This window comes from Mustela nivalis (genome assembly GCF_964662115.1).
Source record: "Mustela nivalis genome assembly, chromosome: 15".
NCBI classification, from domain to species: domain Eukaryota; kingdom Metazoa; phylum Chordata; class Mammalia; order Carnivora; family Mustelidae; genus Mustela; species Mustela nivalis.
The window spans coordinates 37,215,879-37,233,361 of NC_139034.1; the positions used below are offsets into that span (position 1 = coordinate 37,215,879).

General features: G+C 42.6%; 2 protein-coding genes across 12 annotated transcripts in view; one reads left to right on the top strand and one right to left on the bottom strand.

The window, feature by feature from the left end:
• NAA16 (N-alpha-acetyltransferase 16, NatA auxiliary subunit) overlaps nucleotides 1-11,184 on the bottom strand; it is a 66,103-nt gene extending 54,919 nt beyond the window's left edge. For 3 of the 10 annotated variants that reach the window (XR_014303479.1, XR_014303480.1, XR_014303481.1), the window contains exons 1-5: nucleotides 10,763-11,081; nucleotides 5,939-6,023; nucleotides 4,472-4,576; nucleotides 2,971-3,128; nucleotides 406-540 (exon numbers count right to left, since the gene is read on the bottom strand). Coding sequence is in view for 7 of the 10 variants with exons in the window: in XM_082701361.1 (XP_082557487.1) it covers nucleotides 406-540; nucleotides 2,971-3,128; nucleotides 4,472-4,576; nucleotides 5,939-6,023; nucleotides 10,763-10,816 (537 nt within the window). In the remaining 3 variants the exon portion in view is untranslated. Of the gene's footprint in view, nucleotides 1-405; nucleotides 541-2,970; nucleotides 3,129-4,471; nucleotides 4,577-5,938; nucleotides 6,417-6,639; nucleotides 7,628-10,762 lie in introns of those variants that run through there. The other 7 variants (XM_082701364.1, XM_082701363.1, XM_082701360.1 and 4 more) reach the window with 5 other exon arrangements.
• Nucleotides 9,837-17,483, top strand: part of MTRF1 (mitochondrial translation release factor 1) — a 71,924-nt gene continuing 64,277 nt past the window's right edge. Inside the window, exon 1 of one of the 2 annotated variants that reach the window (XM_082701368.1) lies at nucleotides 9,837-10,245. The gene's annotated coding sequence lies outside the window, so the exon portion shown is untranslated. Of the gene's footprint in view, nucleotides 10,246-10,469; nucleotides 10,659-17,483 lie in introns of those variants that run through there. The other variant, XM_082701372.1, reaches the window with a different exon arrangement.

Consider the following 17,483-nt stretch of genomic DNA (forward strand, 5'->3'; position numbering starts at 1 on the left):
AAAAATGTTCATATTAAAAAAAAATGTTCGTATTATTTATTTTGTATCAAGAATTGTTTTAATTTTTCTAATCATTGTGAAAATTTTCAAGTTTTTCCATAGGTCCCAAAGACTTTATTTTTTTAAAGATTTTATTTATTTATTTGAGAGAGAGTAAGTGAGCAGGAGGGAAGGGGAGAGAGAATCTGAAGCAGATTCCATACTGAGCACAGAACCCATGGGTCAATCCCATGACCCTGAGATCACCACCTGAGCTGAAATCGAGAGTCAAGACGCTTATGCAACTGAGCCACCCAGGTGCTCCCACAGGTTCCAAAGACTTTAATGCACAACTGGGAATCAGGGCAATATAGAAATCAACTACTTTAGTTTGTGCGGGTCGGAGAAACAGAATAAAGTTCTTACTTGCTGAGTTTGTCTAAATTCTTCCAAAAGTTTTAGTGCCATATCATAATCTTTTAGCAAATGGTATGCAATAGCATATCCAATCCAGGAAGCACGCTGTGTTGGGCGCAACTGAAGAAGCTGATACCTTGTCTCCTAAAAAAATTAAAAAATAATAAAATTAAATTAAAAATTGTCTTTTTCTCTTTTTACTTTAACTTTCCAAAATTTTTATATTTCACCACAGAGCTTTATGAAAATAATTTAATGCCTTTAATTCCTTTCTAAGGAATTCCACAAACAAATAACAGCTCCTGAATAAAACAGAAATATTTTTTATGCTAAATTACTTAAATTCTAGAATACTCTGTAATGGTCCCTGTAAAGCTGTCTTTTGGTAACTAAACATCTTAGCAGAGAGACTAAGATACCTTTTATTCAAATAAAAAATTCTTCTGTTTATAAAATCACTGTATGAAATTATAACATCTTTATTACATTGTTACAGCAGGTCCCAGAAATAGCGCAGGTGCAGCCAAGGCAAACACTCAAACAGAACACCCGGCTGCCACTCTAAAGCAGCTTTGTATCTATGACACAAGGGAGAAAACACCAGAAATTCCACCATGGCTGCCCCAGAAGAATCCAAATATCTTCACCAGCAGAAAATGTCCCCTCCCTACATGGCCCCCACCTCTTGATAGCTCGTATTTGCCTCCAAGTTTTAGGCATGCACATCTGTTTGGAAGAACAGGGCCTCAGGAAGAACACTAGCTGCAACCAAGTTCTGCAAATGTGCCATTTTGCTTCTGCTGTGGAACTAGAGGCCAAGGGAGTCCTTCTGCACTATATGCCATAAGCAGTAACATGATCGGATCTTTGGCAAAAAGAGAGATCTTTGAGAAAGCAGCTTAGACAGTCTCACACCTCTGCCTTTATATGCCTGGTTCCTTCAGACATATGACATTAATAGGTCTCTCTCCTTGACACCACTCTCCTTGACACCATTGCTTTTCTGTCACTTCTCTCCTTCACTGAAGTCTGCGTCAGTTGCTTTTTCTCTGCCAAATCCCACCACCATCCTGTTACAAGTGCAACACTGCGGAGCACCCATCCAACAACTTAGTGTTTTAGAATCAGGGCTTCTTTATCTTTAATGATCTCCATCACGCAGCATCCCCTCCCACAACCACATCGTAGACCTTACTGCCATGCAGAAATCATAAATTCAGACAGCTCATTCTCTGGCCAATGCTCTTACTCAGTGACATCCCTACCCTGGTTCTGAGCTACCACTAGTGCCTCTGGCTCCCTGGAACCTTGGCCTCTAACCACAAGCTCTTACATCTTCGTTTATTTCACTAACCCTTTAGGCAAGCACTGTCTTGCCAACATTCTTAATTTCCTTGCCTCATTCCTACAGATAACTGATTTTAACTCCCACCACACTTGGGCTAAAAGAAAAACCAAAAGATCTGGAAGAATGACACCATTATTAAGCTCAGCAGCATGCTTGACACCTCTGCAAAAATCTAGGCAAAGAGCATAAGGATTTACATGGCAATAGAAGACAAAAGTAAACAACAGATGAAAGAACTTAACTTATTTAAAAAGAAGTGTTAAGAGTTTGTGGGCTCCTTCACATGAGAAAGGGAGAGAATTCCACTGTGGACATACTGAAGTTAGGGCAGTTAGTAGAGTAAGCACATGGAGATAACCTAGCAGAGTTAAAGATGCCAGAGCGAAGAGATCTGGACCATAGAAAGACTGCTCTTCAACAATCCTTCCCACAGTATTTTATATTTACTAACCCAAAACAGAGAAAACTAATTAATCCCTACATTTAGATCTCAATTATAAAAGTTCTATTTATGGGGCGCCTAGGTGGCTCAGTGGGTTAAAGCCTCTGACTTTGGCTCGGGTCATGATCTCAGGGTCCTGGGATTCAGCCAGTCCTTCGGGCTCTCTGCTCAGCAGGGAGCCTGCTTCTCTTCCTCTCTCTGCCTGCTTCTCGGCCTACTTGTGATCCCTGTCTGTCAAATGAATAAATAAACTCTTTAAAAAATAAAAAAATAAAGTTCTTTTTACCAAATCTGTAAATGTCAAGCCCACAAAGAATCTAGTACAGTATTTACACATAGGAGATAATCTAGTTTTTAAAAAAGCATTAAACACACAGTTTCCCTGTTTTTTAGTGATCAAGGATGCATTTTTTTTTTTTAGATTTTATTTCTTTATTTGACAGACAGAGATCACAAGTAGGCAGAGAAGCAGGCAGAGAGAGGAAGAGAAGCAGGCTCCCTGCTGAGCAGAGAGCCCGAAGCGGGGCTGGATCCCAGGACCCTGGGATCATGACCTGAGTTGAAGGCAGAGGCTTTAACCCACTGAGCCACCCAGGCGCCCCCAAGGATGCATTTCTTAAAACTATTATTGGGGAAGAAGGTCTCAGGTGACTTTCCCCTTCTACTCCAGACTATAATGAACAATCAAATCTACATAATTTCAGCCTATGCTCACCTCATTCTGAACTTCCTCATTTTAAAATTATGCCTATTGTAAAAACAACACTTAAGACTAAGTACTTACTCGATAGCCTTCAAGGTCCCTCATTTGGATCTGCAACAGGGAGAGATCCCTCAAAATTTGCAGATTATCTTTATCTAATTTGAGGGCATTTCGATAACACTTAATAGCTTCATCATACTTCTTATCAGAACGCTGCAAGAGTCCATACACATGCCAACCTACTAAGTTAAGGAAATAGAGACATTCAAGGACACTAGAATATATTATGCTACGTAGCTAACATAAAGCTTGCCTAACGACATGTTATGTTGTCTGGGACTTACTTCAGAATAATCTGGGGTCAGAGAAAGGGGGACAACAAGGGGGTGGTAAAAGATGAAACCAGATTAGCCCTGACTTACAGCTATTATATGAAGTTCAGTGATGGGCACATGGAGGAGTGGGTGCATCATTCTACGCCCTCTACATACATATGTTTGGAATTTTCTGTTATGTTTACATAACCTCAGAAAATTCTTGGGAAAATTCTTCACACTCCCTACCCTTCACCCCCTCACTTTCCCACCCCAGCACCTCAGTCACTTATTCTTCATTTCTATTTATACAAAAATTGTAATTATCTCTTCAAACTAGTTTATATTCAATCAATTCTAAAACATGTAATCATCAGTTAATTTACTAGTGATACTAAAAAGCACAAAAATTAAGTTTTTATCTATTGTAAATTAAGGTCTCAGCATATCTTGGAGCCAAAAAAACTATCATGTTTACATGTCCTCTCTCCTCTTTCTGGGGTAAACGCTGAGATATGTACGTATTTAGTATTTCGAGAGAATCCTAAGCTAAATATGTGAAAACACTATCTAGACTATTGATGTTCAATACTGGCCAACAGCTACATGAATAAAATGTAAAAAATTAAGATAAGGGCAACATGTGAAAAGACGGCAAACAAGCATACAGATAGGCAAAACGGAAATGGAAATCAATTCCGATGACCTATCTTCGAAAAAGTATTTTTGTTTTTTCACAAACTGAGACATCAGTCAATGAAGAAAAATGGTTAAGTATCTAGTGGAGTAACAGCTATGTCCCTGTGCACCAGAAACCCCACTAAAGAACCAATATCATATCTGCTTTAAAACGGGTTTTTTTTTTTTTCCAGAATTTTTCTTGTCTACAACAAAGTTTAAGGAACTTAAATTCACTATACAAGTAATTCATCTGGAATGACAGGGAAGTTATCGGTTTATGGATATGTGAGAAAAAAATGGGTTTCAAGTCGCAGATCAGTTACTTTTCCCTCACACACAAAGCAGAGCTGAAGTAAAAAAGTTCAAGAATTCTCTTTCAACTACTGCAATAAATAAACAAGGGGTAGGGAACAGAAGAAACAAAGAAAATGTTGATAATTATGGAAGTAATGGTACACAGTGTTCATTAAATTCTCTCTTCTATACAAAATTTTCCATAGTAAAGGTCTGTTTTTTTCCTGAATTAGAAAACCCTACTAAGTGGAAAATAAATGAAATAATAAAATCCAATTATTGCAAAAGGATACAGACATGGCTCTTGACATCATTACGAAGTCCTTTACGAACAAATTCATACGCTTCTTCTTTTTTTCCTAAACAGTTCAATGTCAATCCTTTCATAGCCAAAGTCTCTGAAAGATATTTTTTAACCTCTGTTTACACACGAAAATTTCAAATTATTCTCTTAGTACTATTTTTTTAAGCTCTTACTACTATTTTAATATATCTGCCAATGCTTGTCCTATTTGTCTTTTTAATCACATAGTTAAAACTTCTGTCCAAACACAGAAAGTAAAACTATATTTAAGTATTTATTAAAGCGTAGCCTGGGTCCTTTTCTGAAATCCCTGAGGCTGGGACTGAGTTCCTCAAATACCTTCTGCCCTTTATAAGACTATACAGAGGGTCTGAGATGATTCAGCTGAAAAAACACAATACGGTGGGCCCCCAAGTTCTGCTGTGTTAAATCTATGGCAGTAACTCCAGAGCTTTTATCCAAGGTCAATTCTAATCATCCTCCAATTCACATCCCACAAAAACAATCTACCTTAGCAAAGAGATGTAAAATTCAGCTTATTTAATATTGGAAAACACACCTTATTTTTGGCAGTAAGTTTATTACAACTAACTCTGGTTAGGCTAATTAACTTCAGTTTGCATTCCAAGAGTGTAACACTGAACTGAGGGAGTGGTAACCCAAAAATATATTTAAGGCAGCTAATGAAAGATGGCTTACAGTGAAATAATTCTCTGAATATGTCCACAAGAATGAGACAAGAACAATGGTTTTCAAATGATCTCTGTGGACTATGGTTCTCAGAACATGGTGATCCAGCAGTTCAGGCCCCTATAAACATCTTCATTTATCTATTTCCACACAGTGAACTTCCCTACAAGCTGCCATGTGGATAAGGGTTCCATAGAGGAAAAAAATGAAAATAAACTTTATGTTTCTCCAGCTTTACGAATCTAAGACTTCTTTCCATTTCCTTCAAAGAATGTTTTAAATGTTAGTTGAAAGCTGAGCAAGATCAGCCTACTTTCTGAATAAGATGGTCTCAAGAATTACCCATGTCTAATATTCAGAGACCCTAACCAGCAGTGCTCCACTGGAGGACCACAACTAGCATGGCTGGTCTTATCTGTCCTTCAAATAAGCACCGGTCACCAGTGAAAAGGGATGAGACAAGCAAATATAGACCGAGTAACACCAGTGCTAGAAAACAGCTCAAGATAAACAATCCAATGGTAAACCGATAGTACCTAATTTATTTATAAAGGTCAGCAGATATGTAAGAATGACATTTACCAGAGAATAAAATACATGTGACTGTATCTTCATACTACTTCTATACTGCAAATGTTGTCTTCATTTCATACATAAGAAACCAAAGCATAAACTTAAAGTTCTACCCAAAGTAATAGATGAAATGAGATCTCTAAAAGTACTGAAATATACTCCGATAAGCAGTCTTTCACAGATGAGACAATACCTCCATGTTCAGCAAATTTTGGATTCGAAAGAATCATCTTGCAAAACTTGAGACCATTTTTGTACTGCTTCTGTTCATAGCATTTCTGCAAAGAAATATGAACAAAAATTATTTAATAAAATGAATATATAGGGTGCAACTTTTTTTTGCATTGTATAAATTCTAAATTCAAGATCCAAAATTAGATCTAAAACATATGTGATGGGAAGGTGTTATGTCAATTTTTATCACTTATAACATGACGTATATTTTCGTTACCTACTTCTTCCAAGTTGTTCTAGATTGAGTATTTTCACGTTTATAGGAAAAAAAGGGAAAAAACCCGCTTAACAAATAGGAAATTTAATTGTCAGCCAGTACTGCTACAACTTTTTAAAATTCAAAATTCAAAAGCAAAAATTACGTGATAACAACATAGAAAAACACTAAAAACTGCACTATGTTTTTGCTACTTCAAGAATGAAACCAAGGGGGACGCCTGGGTGGCTCAGTTGGTTAAGCAGCTGCCTTCGGCTCAGGTCATGATCCCAGAGTCCTGGGATCGAGTCCCACATCAGGCTCCTTGCTCCGCAGGGAGCCTGCTTCTCCCTCTGACTCTGCCTTCCACTCTGTCTGCCTGTGCTCGCTCTCTCTCTCTGACAAATAAATAAATAAAATCTTTAAAAAAAAAAAGAATGAAACCAAGGTGTATACATACACACACACACACACACACACAGCAACTACTACATATCCAGATAAACCCTGTTAAAATTCTCATAGGTATCCCTCAAGGTAGGTGTTGTCATATCCTCCCTACAGATGTAGAAAGTGAAATTTAAGAGTTCATAAAATGTGTTTATAAATAGCTCAGCCTACTTGCAAACTCTGGTCTGATTCCAAAAACCCTATCTTTCCACACTAGTTTAATACAAGTATGAGCAACACCTTTCTTCCTAAACATCACCAGCCAGGCTAAGTAATCAGCACCTGTCCACCACAGCCATTGATCACAAGAACATCTCATCATCTTCCACCTACCCTCCCACTTACGTTGATGTGGGTTTTCTTTCTAGTACTCAACATGCCAAGTTTGTGCTCACATCAGGGCCTCGGCACATGTGTTCCTTCTACTTGAAATGTTCTTCCCCAGATCTTCTTACCAGCAGAATTTCACGTGTCACCTGCCTGACCACTCTATCTAGTACTGCCAGCCTCCCACCCCAACACACATATTCTCTATCATATCACTCCATTTTCTGCACAGCACTATCATTCTCCGAAATTCCTATCTGATCACTTATTCAGTGTCTATCTTCCTCACCATACTGTAAGAACTCCATGAGAACAGAGATGAGCTCTATTGTAAACATTGCTGCATCCTCAGGGTCTACACAAATTAGGACTGCTCAAAAAAATAGTCTCCTAGGTTCAAAGCAAAACAGTACCAACAAAGAAGGAGGAAGTGGTTAATCTTTGCAGCAGGGGTGGGATGGGGAGGGGAGAATTAGAAAAGGGTTCATAGAAAAAAATGTTTAGGGGCACCTGGGTGGCTCAGTGATTAAGTCTCTGCCTTCAGCTCAGTTCATGATCCCAGGGTCCAGGGACCGAGCCATGCATGGGGCTCCCTGCTCAGCAGAAGGCCTGCTTCTCCCTCTCCCACTATCCCCCCTGCTTGTGTTCTCTCTCTGTCCAAAAAAAAAAAAAAAAGGAGGCTTCTTGGTTGCATCTAAGGAAGGGAACCTAGTAGGTGGGAGACAACAATGGGAGAGAAACCTGAATTCCAAACCATGTGAATATATTGCCTATTCCTAAAATATTTAAGATAAAAATAAATGGGCACCTGGATGGCTTAGTCAGTTAAGCATCTGCCTTCAGCTCAGGTTATGACCTCATGGTCCTGCTCCCTAGTCAATAAGGAGTCTGCTTGTCCCTCTCCCTCTGCACCTTCCCCATCCCTCGCTTGTACACTCTCTCTCTTGCTCACCTTCTCTCAAATAAAATCTTTAAAAATAAAATAAAAAATTAAAAATAGTGTTGACCACAGGAGTTCATCTGACAAATGACAAGAAGAAAAACAGAAGCAGAAGGAACCACTGGCAAACAGTAAAAGAAGAGAAATATAGTTTCTTTCTGACTTACCAAGTGATCTAGAAATACCAGTAATCATACTACCAATAACAGTAATAATAGTTAATACTTTTTGGAAGCATTTACTAGAGTCAGGCATCAGTCACCTAATCCTCATTTAAATCCCAGGAAAGCCTATGAAATACAGGTTATTGCCATTTCAGGTGGAGACAGTGAGGCACACAGAGTTTACAGAGCTAGTGTCAGAGCCATAATTCAAACCATGTTGTCTGTCCCTAACATCCAAGCACACAGGTTAAAGAAAAGTGTTAAGTTATACTAAGTACAAAAGATAGATTCTACTTTCAACTTTGTTACTTACCAGACAGAGAACCTTAGACACTTAGTCACTTACCACTCCCTGGTTTGGTTGTTTCATTCTCAAAAGAAAGCGCGGAGCAACTCCAAAATTCAAAAAAACCTAAAGCTAATAGCCAGTTTGGGTAATAAGACAGGCATGCACAAGCCCATAACATGTAATAAGCTAGCTATTAAATTTGTATGGATGTGTTTAAGTACATTCATAATTCATTTTAAAAAAATCTGCTGTTGGGGGAGCACCTGGGTGGCTCAGTCAGTTAAGAATCTGCCTTCAGCTCAGGTCATGATCTCAGGGTTCTGGGATGGAACCCTGAATCTTGGGATCCCTGTTCATCTCCCCCACAACCCTTCAATCCCCCTGCACTCATGCACAGGAGAGAGCAAGCTCTCTCAAGTAAAATAAAACAAAATTTTTACTGTTGGTGACAGAGCACTTTGGTCCACCAACCAAACTTGAAAAATAATTTTAATGAAGAGGCTCTGTCAGGGAATTATGGTAGCAAAATTCTACCCACATTTGTTGCAACTATGAGATGCTAGGATCATGCACTTTTGCAGCACCTCCTAAATTCATGTACCCTTAGGATAAACATTACATAACCAGAGAAAAACGTATTTAGCATTTCCCAATTTATGTAGGGATAAAGTTAACTCAGCAGCAGCCGTAACCTTCTGTAACTAGAGTATAATAAATCATGTAATTGTTTTTTAAATAATCTACCGATAACATGATTTAAACTAGAAAATACCCAAATAGAGTGAAAAATAAGTTTTCTGTCATCCTTTAGGGATAATACCAAATGTACTTAAATCCAACCAACAACTTACAGATGAGCCTGAAAGGGGCAAAAAGTTCACTTCTCCAAACCCACCCTATGCAAAAAGAGAAGTATGGAAAAAACAAAACTAAAATAACAAAAAAAAGGGGCGCCTGGGTGGCTCAGTGGGTCAAAGTCTCTGCCTTCGGCTCAGGTCATGGTCTCAGGGTCCTGTGATCGAGCCCCGCATCGGGTTCTCGCATCGGGTTCTCTGCCCGCTGGGGAACCTGCTTCCCTCTCTCTCTCTCTGCCTGCCTCTCTGCCTGCTTGTGATCTCCTTCTGTCAAATAAATAAAATCTTTAAAAAAAAATTATATATATATATATATATATATATATATATATACACACACACACACACAGCCCAATGAAGCAATCTGCCACAATGCTTTAATTTGAAATTTTTGTGTTTTACATTTGTCTCTCATTATTTGCTCAACACTAAGTATCACATAAAATTAAACTTAAAATGTTAATCCCATCTACTGTGTATCTTTTTAACATTTTGAAGAAGCATAAAGTTTCTACTGGCTTGAAACAGAAGAGCTGCTATGAATTCCTACCTACCATTGATAATACTTAAAACTATTCTAAACTTAGTTATTTTATTTATAGTAAAGGTAAGCATATAGTCATATAACCAACACAAGCTCTAAATAATGAATTCCCGCTTATACTCAGATGAAATGACGCCCTAGAAAATACACTATGTACAACAGCAGTTTAAAATCCACAGTCTCCATGTGTGCTGAGAAAAGCGAAGGCATGTCGCCTCTCCTCCTGGAAGAACGAAACCTAGAAAGCGAGGGAAGGCACCGGGACAGTGGCACGAAAGCTACAGAAAACTCTTCAGGCCGGTATTGGTCATCTCTACGAGGTCGTTACTCGGGTCTCTGCTTGGAGACAAAGTCAAGGCGCCCCTGCAGAGTGAAATCAGCCAGCCCGCTCGACTTTGCCGAGTCCGGGCCTGAACGCGCTCGAAGCGACCCAAGAGCCATCTGCGTTCGACTTTGTAACTTGGAAAAGCAGTTCCAGTCGCTTATTCGCTCCCTAAAGAGGGTAAGTACCGTACACCAGAAGCATGCAAACTCTGGCGAAGGGAGGCTCGGCTTCCCCGGGTTTGCTTTTCCCATCCCCGGTGTAAGCCGGAGCCCCACTCCGCCCTAGGATCGCCCCATCTTCAGCAGGTATCGGCGTGCGCTGTGCAATGAGTTAAGCACGAAGCAGTTGAGTGAACACCCGGCCGAGGGGAAAGGAACACACGGGAGTTCGGGGGAAGAAGGGGTGCAGAGGTCGCGAGTCCGGCCGCAGGGGGCCGCGGAGGCCACCGGGGCCACCTCCCGGGCCCACGCGCCCGGGCCCGGAGGGACTGCGGAGAGCGGCGGCGGCGCGGCGAGCGGCAGCAGGGGACGAAGCGCGCGGAGCAGCGGCCGGCCAAGGCGAGCAGTCAGTCAGGTCGCCGCGGCGCGGAGGTAAACAAAGAACGGAGCCCGGGGCCAGCCCAGCGCGCGCAGGCGCCGCCGCCAGACCGCTCGCCGCACCGGGCCGGGTCGGGAGCGCGGCCTCGGCCACTCACCAGGATGCGCTTGAAAAGGTTGCTCTCCTTGGGCGGCAGCTGCACGTTCGGCATCGCGGCCGGCGGGGAGGACCGGCACCCGGGCGCCGCGTTTCGCGGGGGCGGGCCGCTGCGAAGAGTCGGGCAGCGGGCGGTGGGTCAGTTCATGACCTGGAGTGGGGGCCGGGCAGGCCGCTGGGCAGGGCTCGCGATGGAAAGGGAAGGGGACCTGGACCGGACCGTGTCGACTCCCGCCCTGCGGCCCGCCGAGCGGCCGCGGCTCCCGCGCGCAGCAAGATGGCAGCCGGGGCCCGTCCCCTCGAGCGGGGCGGTGTGCGCCTGCGCCAGGCGCCTCGCGGCGGGAGGCGGCGGGGGACTCCGGGCGGCGGGGGGCGCGGTGAGCGCGGGGCTAGGTCGCTTCGGCCACCCGCGCCCCGGCGCCCCGCGTAGGTCACTGGCTGTGCCGTGCCCTGATGGCTGGGCTTGCGGGCCACCGGAATGTGAGTCAGACCTTTTTGATTTCTCTGCACTCGGGAACTTAAGCGGTGCAGGCTCCGAGTAAACTCTCCGTTCAGGACGAACTTGTTTTCCTTCTAGACTTGGAGAGAAGGCTTCTCTTTTCCGTGACTACCCAAAACACAGACGTGCCCAGAGTAAATGAGGTCCTTGGACGGGCCTTGAAATGGTCTAACGGGAAAGCATGTTTGAAATGTTAGGGGGAAAAACATACTGCCAGCAGCTTAGAACACCTGACCTTGGCGGTGAAAACTGTGGTGGTTTCATGGGGACCACTGAGTCTCCAAGTCTACCTACCCTTTCTCCTCAGAAGGTTCCCCTTCATACAAGCCATATAATAGCATGGCTTAATAAGCCAATAAGAATGAGAGAAACAATAGTCAAACCCAGGATCTTCCAATTCTGGGACACTGTCGTACCTAAAAAGCAGCCTGGTGATAGAAATGTGTGAGTCTCGAAAGACACGCATATACATCGATGGCAAGCATAGCCATGCATATGAGGTAGGCATATTATCAAGAAATATGTAAATATTTGATGCATAAACTTATTTATGCGTGTTCCGGATCTTCATTTGTGCCTGTTTGTGTGACTACTAAGCGGTTGATGCGCAATTGCACTGAATGGGCTGTAATCCGAGCTGGGGTGGGGCTTCCTTGAATTTCCCTCTAGCCTGAGTTTGGAGATGGAAGAAGGTATCACAAGGGTCTTTTTTTTAGTGAAGAGCGGGCTCAGTTGGTGGACCGTATAGCTCTTGATCTCCCGGTTGTGAGTTCGAGCCCCACATTGGATGCAGAGATTACATAATAATAAATATATATGTATATATATTTAAATTAGAAAAATAAAATAGAGACAGGACTGTTATTAAAAGAGGGTTAGGTTCAGAGGGACCTAAGTGTTCTGGACAGATCCTAGGCTCCTCAAACGACTAGAGAGGAATTGGCAAGGACAGCTTCATGGGAATTTCGCTGAGCTGTACCTAAACTGGTTGGGTAGTCTTCTAGACAGTGGAGCAGGACAGAGGGTGTTCTCAGCACCCTTATACCCAACCACTTCCATAGTCCTTACCCACTGTTTGCTCAGCATGCTTTACTGAATCCTGAAAATTCTTTGGCTCCCAATTTATCTACATTCTCAGGAGCAAAGGGTTAATTGTGGCAAGAGCTGAAGATCCAGTACTCTGCTCACGCCATCCTTTTACTCTCATCGGACATGGGCTTTTCTGGAATGTACCTCATTCAGCCGGCTCAAGCTATTCGGCCATACCTCGAGGCCGATTTCAAAAGGCCAAGTTGAAAAGAAAAAAAAAAGTGGAAAAAAGCATCGTGCCAACTGTAAATATTTTGGAGGCACGTAATGTTTATCTTTTATGGAAGTTTCCATGGGCCTAGTACAGCCTGACTCATTACAAATCACTAACTGTCCCCATTCTCTGCGGTAGCTGCTGGATCTTCACCATGGCCTCACCCTTAAATCAGGCACCCCTCACTGGTTCTTCATTTGCACTCAGCAGCTTCCCACCCATTGCCAGCTTCTCCTCTTCCCATAGCCTCTCCAGCGTCTCCCAGCAGTGCAAAGGAAACCTGCAATCTCAAACACGGTGAAGTGAGTAGTTATGAACCCTCATATTTAATATTTTCCTCATCTGCCTTATACGCACCATAGCATGTGATACATATATACCTATATTGTCTACATTTAGGGTGGGAGTGAGGGGAGAGGTGAATACTTGAAAAGAATGCCAATAGTGGGCCCCTGGCTGGTTCAATCCATTAAGTGTCTGACTCTTGATTTTGGCTCAGGTTATGATCTCAGGGTGGTGAGATCGAGCCCTGCATCGGGCTCCATGCTCAACAGGGAGTCGGCTTGGGTATCTCTCTCCCTCTCCCTCCATCCCTCCCTACTGTGCACTTACACTCTCTCTCAAATAAGGAAATCTTTAAAGAAAAAAAAAAAAAAAAAGAATGCCAATAGCATTGCTGGTTGTTGTCAGCATAAGTCTTAGAGTGTGTAAAGGATATAATGCATGCACAGTCAGAAAGCCTGCATTAGCCAGTGGTTATAATTTTATTAGTAACTTCCTGTTTAGTCTGGAGCAAATCTTATTTCTACCTTTCAACAGAAAATGAGGTTATAATAACATTATTGTAATCTTTCACAGCAAGATTGTGTGAATATAATGCTTTATCATTTCTATGCCCACAGGGGGGAAAAGAAAAAAAGCACACGCATTGTAAATCTGAGTTTGCTGACTCTCAGGAAGAATGCTGAAGCCCAGCTAGGGCCATCATTGGCCTCCACCAGATGTCGCTTCCTGGTGCTTCAGACAGGTTGTACCTTCTTCAGAATTATGCACACGGTACATTAATAGCAACAACATCTATGAAGACCTTTTTGCATATATGATACGTGCCAGTGATTCTCTTGCTAAGCTTAGTAGACCCAAGGGAAAAATAATCTAGAAAAGGATGTCCTCCACCCCATATGCAGAGCATGTCTTAAAGAACTAGCTGACATGGTTAGCTGCTAGTCCTACAACCAACGGAACCATGTAATTAAAGGCTGATGGGAAAAGATTTCAAGGGGTTGCGTAGTGCATTATACCCTCAATTCCCTAATGTGTCTACTCTTGTCTTCCTTCCTTGCTCTTGTTTTGGAGAAAGCAAGTGTACTTCATTCCTCCCTGGAACTCTTTTTTTTTTTTTTTAAGATTTTATTTGTTTATTTAACAGAGATCACAAGCAGGCAGAGAGGCAGGCAGGGGGTGGGGGTGGGAAGCAGGCTCCCCACCAAGCAGAGAGCCCAATGTGGGGCTCGATCCCAGGACCCTGAGATCATGACCCAAGTGGAAGGCAGAGGCTTTAACCCACAACCTGAGCCATCCGGGGCCCCCTGGAACTCTTGATCCCCTTGCCCTTGGCGTTTCCTAAACTTTTATTCATCAGTTGCTCCCACAATGTTTGCATATTCTCCCTCCATATATAGCCTGTATTCTAATGGGAGGAGACAGACAGAAAACACAACTATCAACAAGATCCTCCCAGACTGGGAAGTCCTAGGGAGGGAATAAAGCAAGGTCCTGTGAGGGCAGAGGGGATTGAGGGAAGGACTACTTTAAACCAAGTACTCAGGGATGATCTTTGGGATGGGGCGGTGATAACATGTGCACAGACCTAAAGAATGGGAAGTGAGTTAACAAGGAAAAAGCTGGGACAGCATATTCTAGCTGAAGGGAACCTCAGGCAAGTGCCCTAATACAGGTGCAAGATGAACATGGTCAAGGCCTAAAAGGGACAGGTAAGAACTTCAGTTTCAAGGAGGTGACTGGAGGGTGGTGTGTGAGATGAAAAGCAGTTCAGTTGAAAATGTAGACCAGCTTATAAGGATGGCCATCTCAGGCAGCATGGTTTGGTTTGGTCCTAAGTTCAGCAGGAAGCCATTGAAGCACTTTAAGCAGGAAAGTGGCATGATCTGATTTTTTTAAAAGATCACTCTTTGGGCACCTGGGTGGCCCAGTCAGTTAAGTGTCTGACTCTTGGTTTCTGCTCATGTCATGATATCAGGGTCAGGAGATATAGCCCAATTTCCAGCTCTGTGCTCAGCATGGAGTCTTCTTGAGATTCTCTCTCTCCCTCTTTCTCTACCCCTTCCTCCCACCCCCAGTGTTACTTTAAAAAATGTTATTTAAAAAAATAAAATAAATAAAAGGGTGACTCACCGGCTCAGTCCATACATGCAACTCTTGATCTTCAGGTCATGAGTTCAAGCCCCAAATTGGGCACAAAACCTACTTAAACCCACACACAATTAAAAAGTCATTCTGGAGGTAACTGTCTGGCTCAGTCATTAGGCGTCTGCCTTCAGCCCAGGTCATGATCCCAGGGTCCTGGGATCGAGCCCCACATCGGGCTGCCTGTTCAGCAGAGAGCCTGCTTCTCCCTCTCCAGTCCCCCTGCTTGTATTCCCTCTCTCACTGTGTCTCTCTGTCAAATAAATAAATAAAATATTAAAAACAAATAGAAGGTCATTCTGACTACTTATGGGAAATGGACAAGAAAAAATAATGATGTTTGTTCTGGCTAAGTGGTAACTCTTATTTGCTCTTTAAGATTTGGTTTCTGGGGTGCCTGGGTGACTCAGAGAAGAATCCTGGGTTTTCTCTTCCCAGTTACTCTGCTGGTCCTCCATCAACTCTTCTTCCTTCTCTTTAATGTTGGTTGTCTAGACAACACTGTTTTCTTTTTCAATATCAGCAATAAAATGGGTTCATTGAGCACCTGCTACTCACCAGGAAAACCAGCAGAATTAATAAATCCCCCCACTCCCATTGCTTCTATTATTAGCACCAAGCTGATCTGAAATCTGCCTCTAGCTTCAGGCCTTCTTTCGATGGCCTGGCCTTTATTCCCACTTGTTTGTGAAAGAGCTCCATCTAAGGCCTGCCAAGGATTTTCCATTTGGACGTAAAGAAAAAACTTAACCTTCCCATCAAACCAGTCCAAGTCCTGACTTCCCTATTTTTGTTGATGGTCATACTCTTGTAGTTAAAATTCTCTGATCACCTCTGACCCTTCTTCATTAATCCCCACACCCAGTTGCCTTGTCATTAGGTGCTAGATCTGTCACGTTTCTTCCTTTCCTTCCCTGCTTTCCTGTCCCTCTCCACCTTAGAACTAAATACTGCAAAAACCTCGTAACCAGTGCCTCACTTTCAGTATCTTCTCTCCGTTTCATTTTGCACGTTGCTTGTAGGTGTGTCACTATGCTGTTTCTACCCAAAAACCTAAATGGGTCTGTCAGTTTATCAAAACTTTCAGTGGCTCCTATGGTCTAGAACTAGTCTATTCCCAGATTTTTCTTTGCCCCTACAATTACCTTATGTAGGAGGGGAACCAATGGCTATAACTGGTCCGGTATTTTCTAAACTTCATACTCTTGCTCAACCTGATAACTAGATATTGTTTTTTCACTGCCTGATTTTTTTTTTAAATCCTTCATCTCAAATGTCATGACTCATAAAATCTTTCCAAGTCTTTCCAGTGGATCTGATCTCGCTTTTCCATGAATTTACATAGCATTTTGTCCTTCTTTCATGCTTTTGTCTTACTATTTTATGTTTTATAAATTATAAGTTGTCTGAAGGCGATTGTCAACCTTGCTGCACTTTTGTATCGCATTAAGAAGTTTCAAAGGGGGTGCCTGGCTCAGTTGTTAAGCATCCGTGTTCAGCTCAAGGCCCCAGGGTTCTGGGATCTAGCTGAGCCCCGCATTGTGGGCTCCCTGCTAAGCAGGAAGTCTGCCTCTCCCTCTCTTACTCCCCCTGCTTGTGTTCCCTCTCTCACTGTGTCTCTCTCTGTCAAGTAAATAAATAAAGTCTTAAAAAAAAGTTTTCACCTCTTAAAAATAAAAAAAAAAAAAAAAGACGTTTCAAAAGCTGATGCCTGAGTCCTACCTCCAGAAATAATGACTCAGTTAGGGTGGGGTGGCAGTTGGGTTTTTAAAAAATCTTTCCAGATGATCGTAATGTACAACCAGAGTTGAGAACCACTGCTTCAACGCATTCTGTCCTAATCCAGGTTTAAACATGCCTCCCATGCATCTTGAGGTTAAATTTAGGTAAGGCACAAAAACAAGCAAAAAACCCTCATCACAAATTCAATTTGGAACCCTAGGTAGAAGCCACAAATTGCTGATAGGCCCACAAATAGTAGATGTGGTCTAGATCTGGCATCATTTAAAGTCTCAGGGTCAACACAGAAACATTATGCTCAAAACCATCATCAGGGGCACCTGGGTGGGCTCAGTGGGTTAAGCCTCTGCCTTCGGCTCAGGTCATGATCTCAGGGTCCTGGAATCGATTCCTGCATCGGGCTCTCTTCTTGGCAGGGAGCCTGCTTCCTCCCCTCTCTCTCTGCCTGCCTCTCTGCCTACTTGTGATCTCTCTCTATCAAATAAACAAATAAAAAAAATCTTAAAAAAAAATCATCAGATTTACAACCCACCAGGCATCTCCCTTCTGCTGTATGCATGTTTGTTTGGCTCTCTGCTTTATCTGCAAACTCCCTTTCCTCCTGTTCTCTGTGCCATACTTTCCACTGGGCTTCATCCTCAACCCCTTTGCTGAATACTCTCTTCCTCCTTGTTTGAACTGCTACCCAACCCTTCTCCTAGGACCTTGTCTCTCATTTTGCATCTTCCTGTCCTCACATACCGTAGGTGTTGG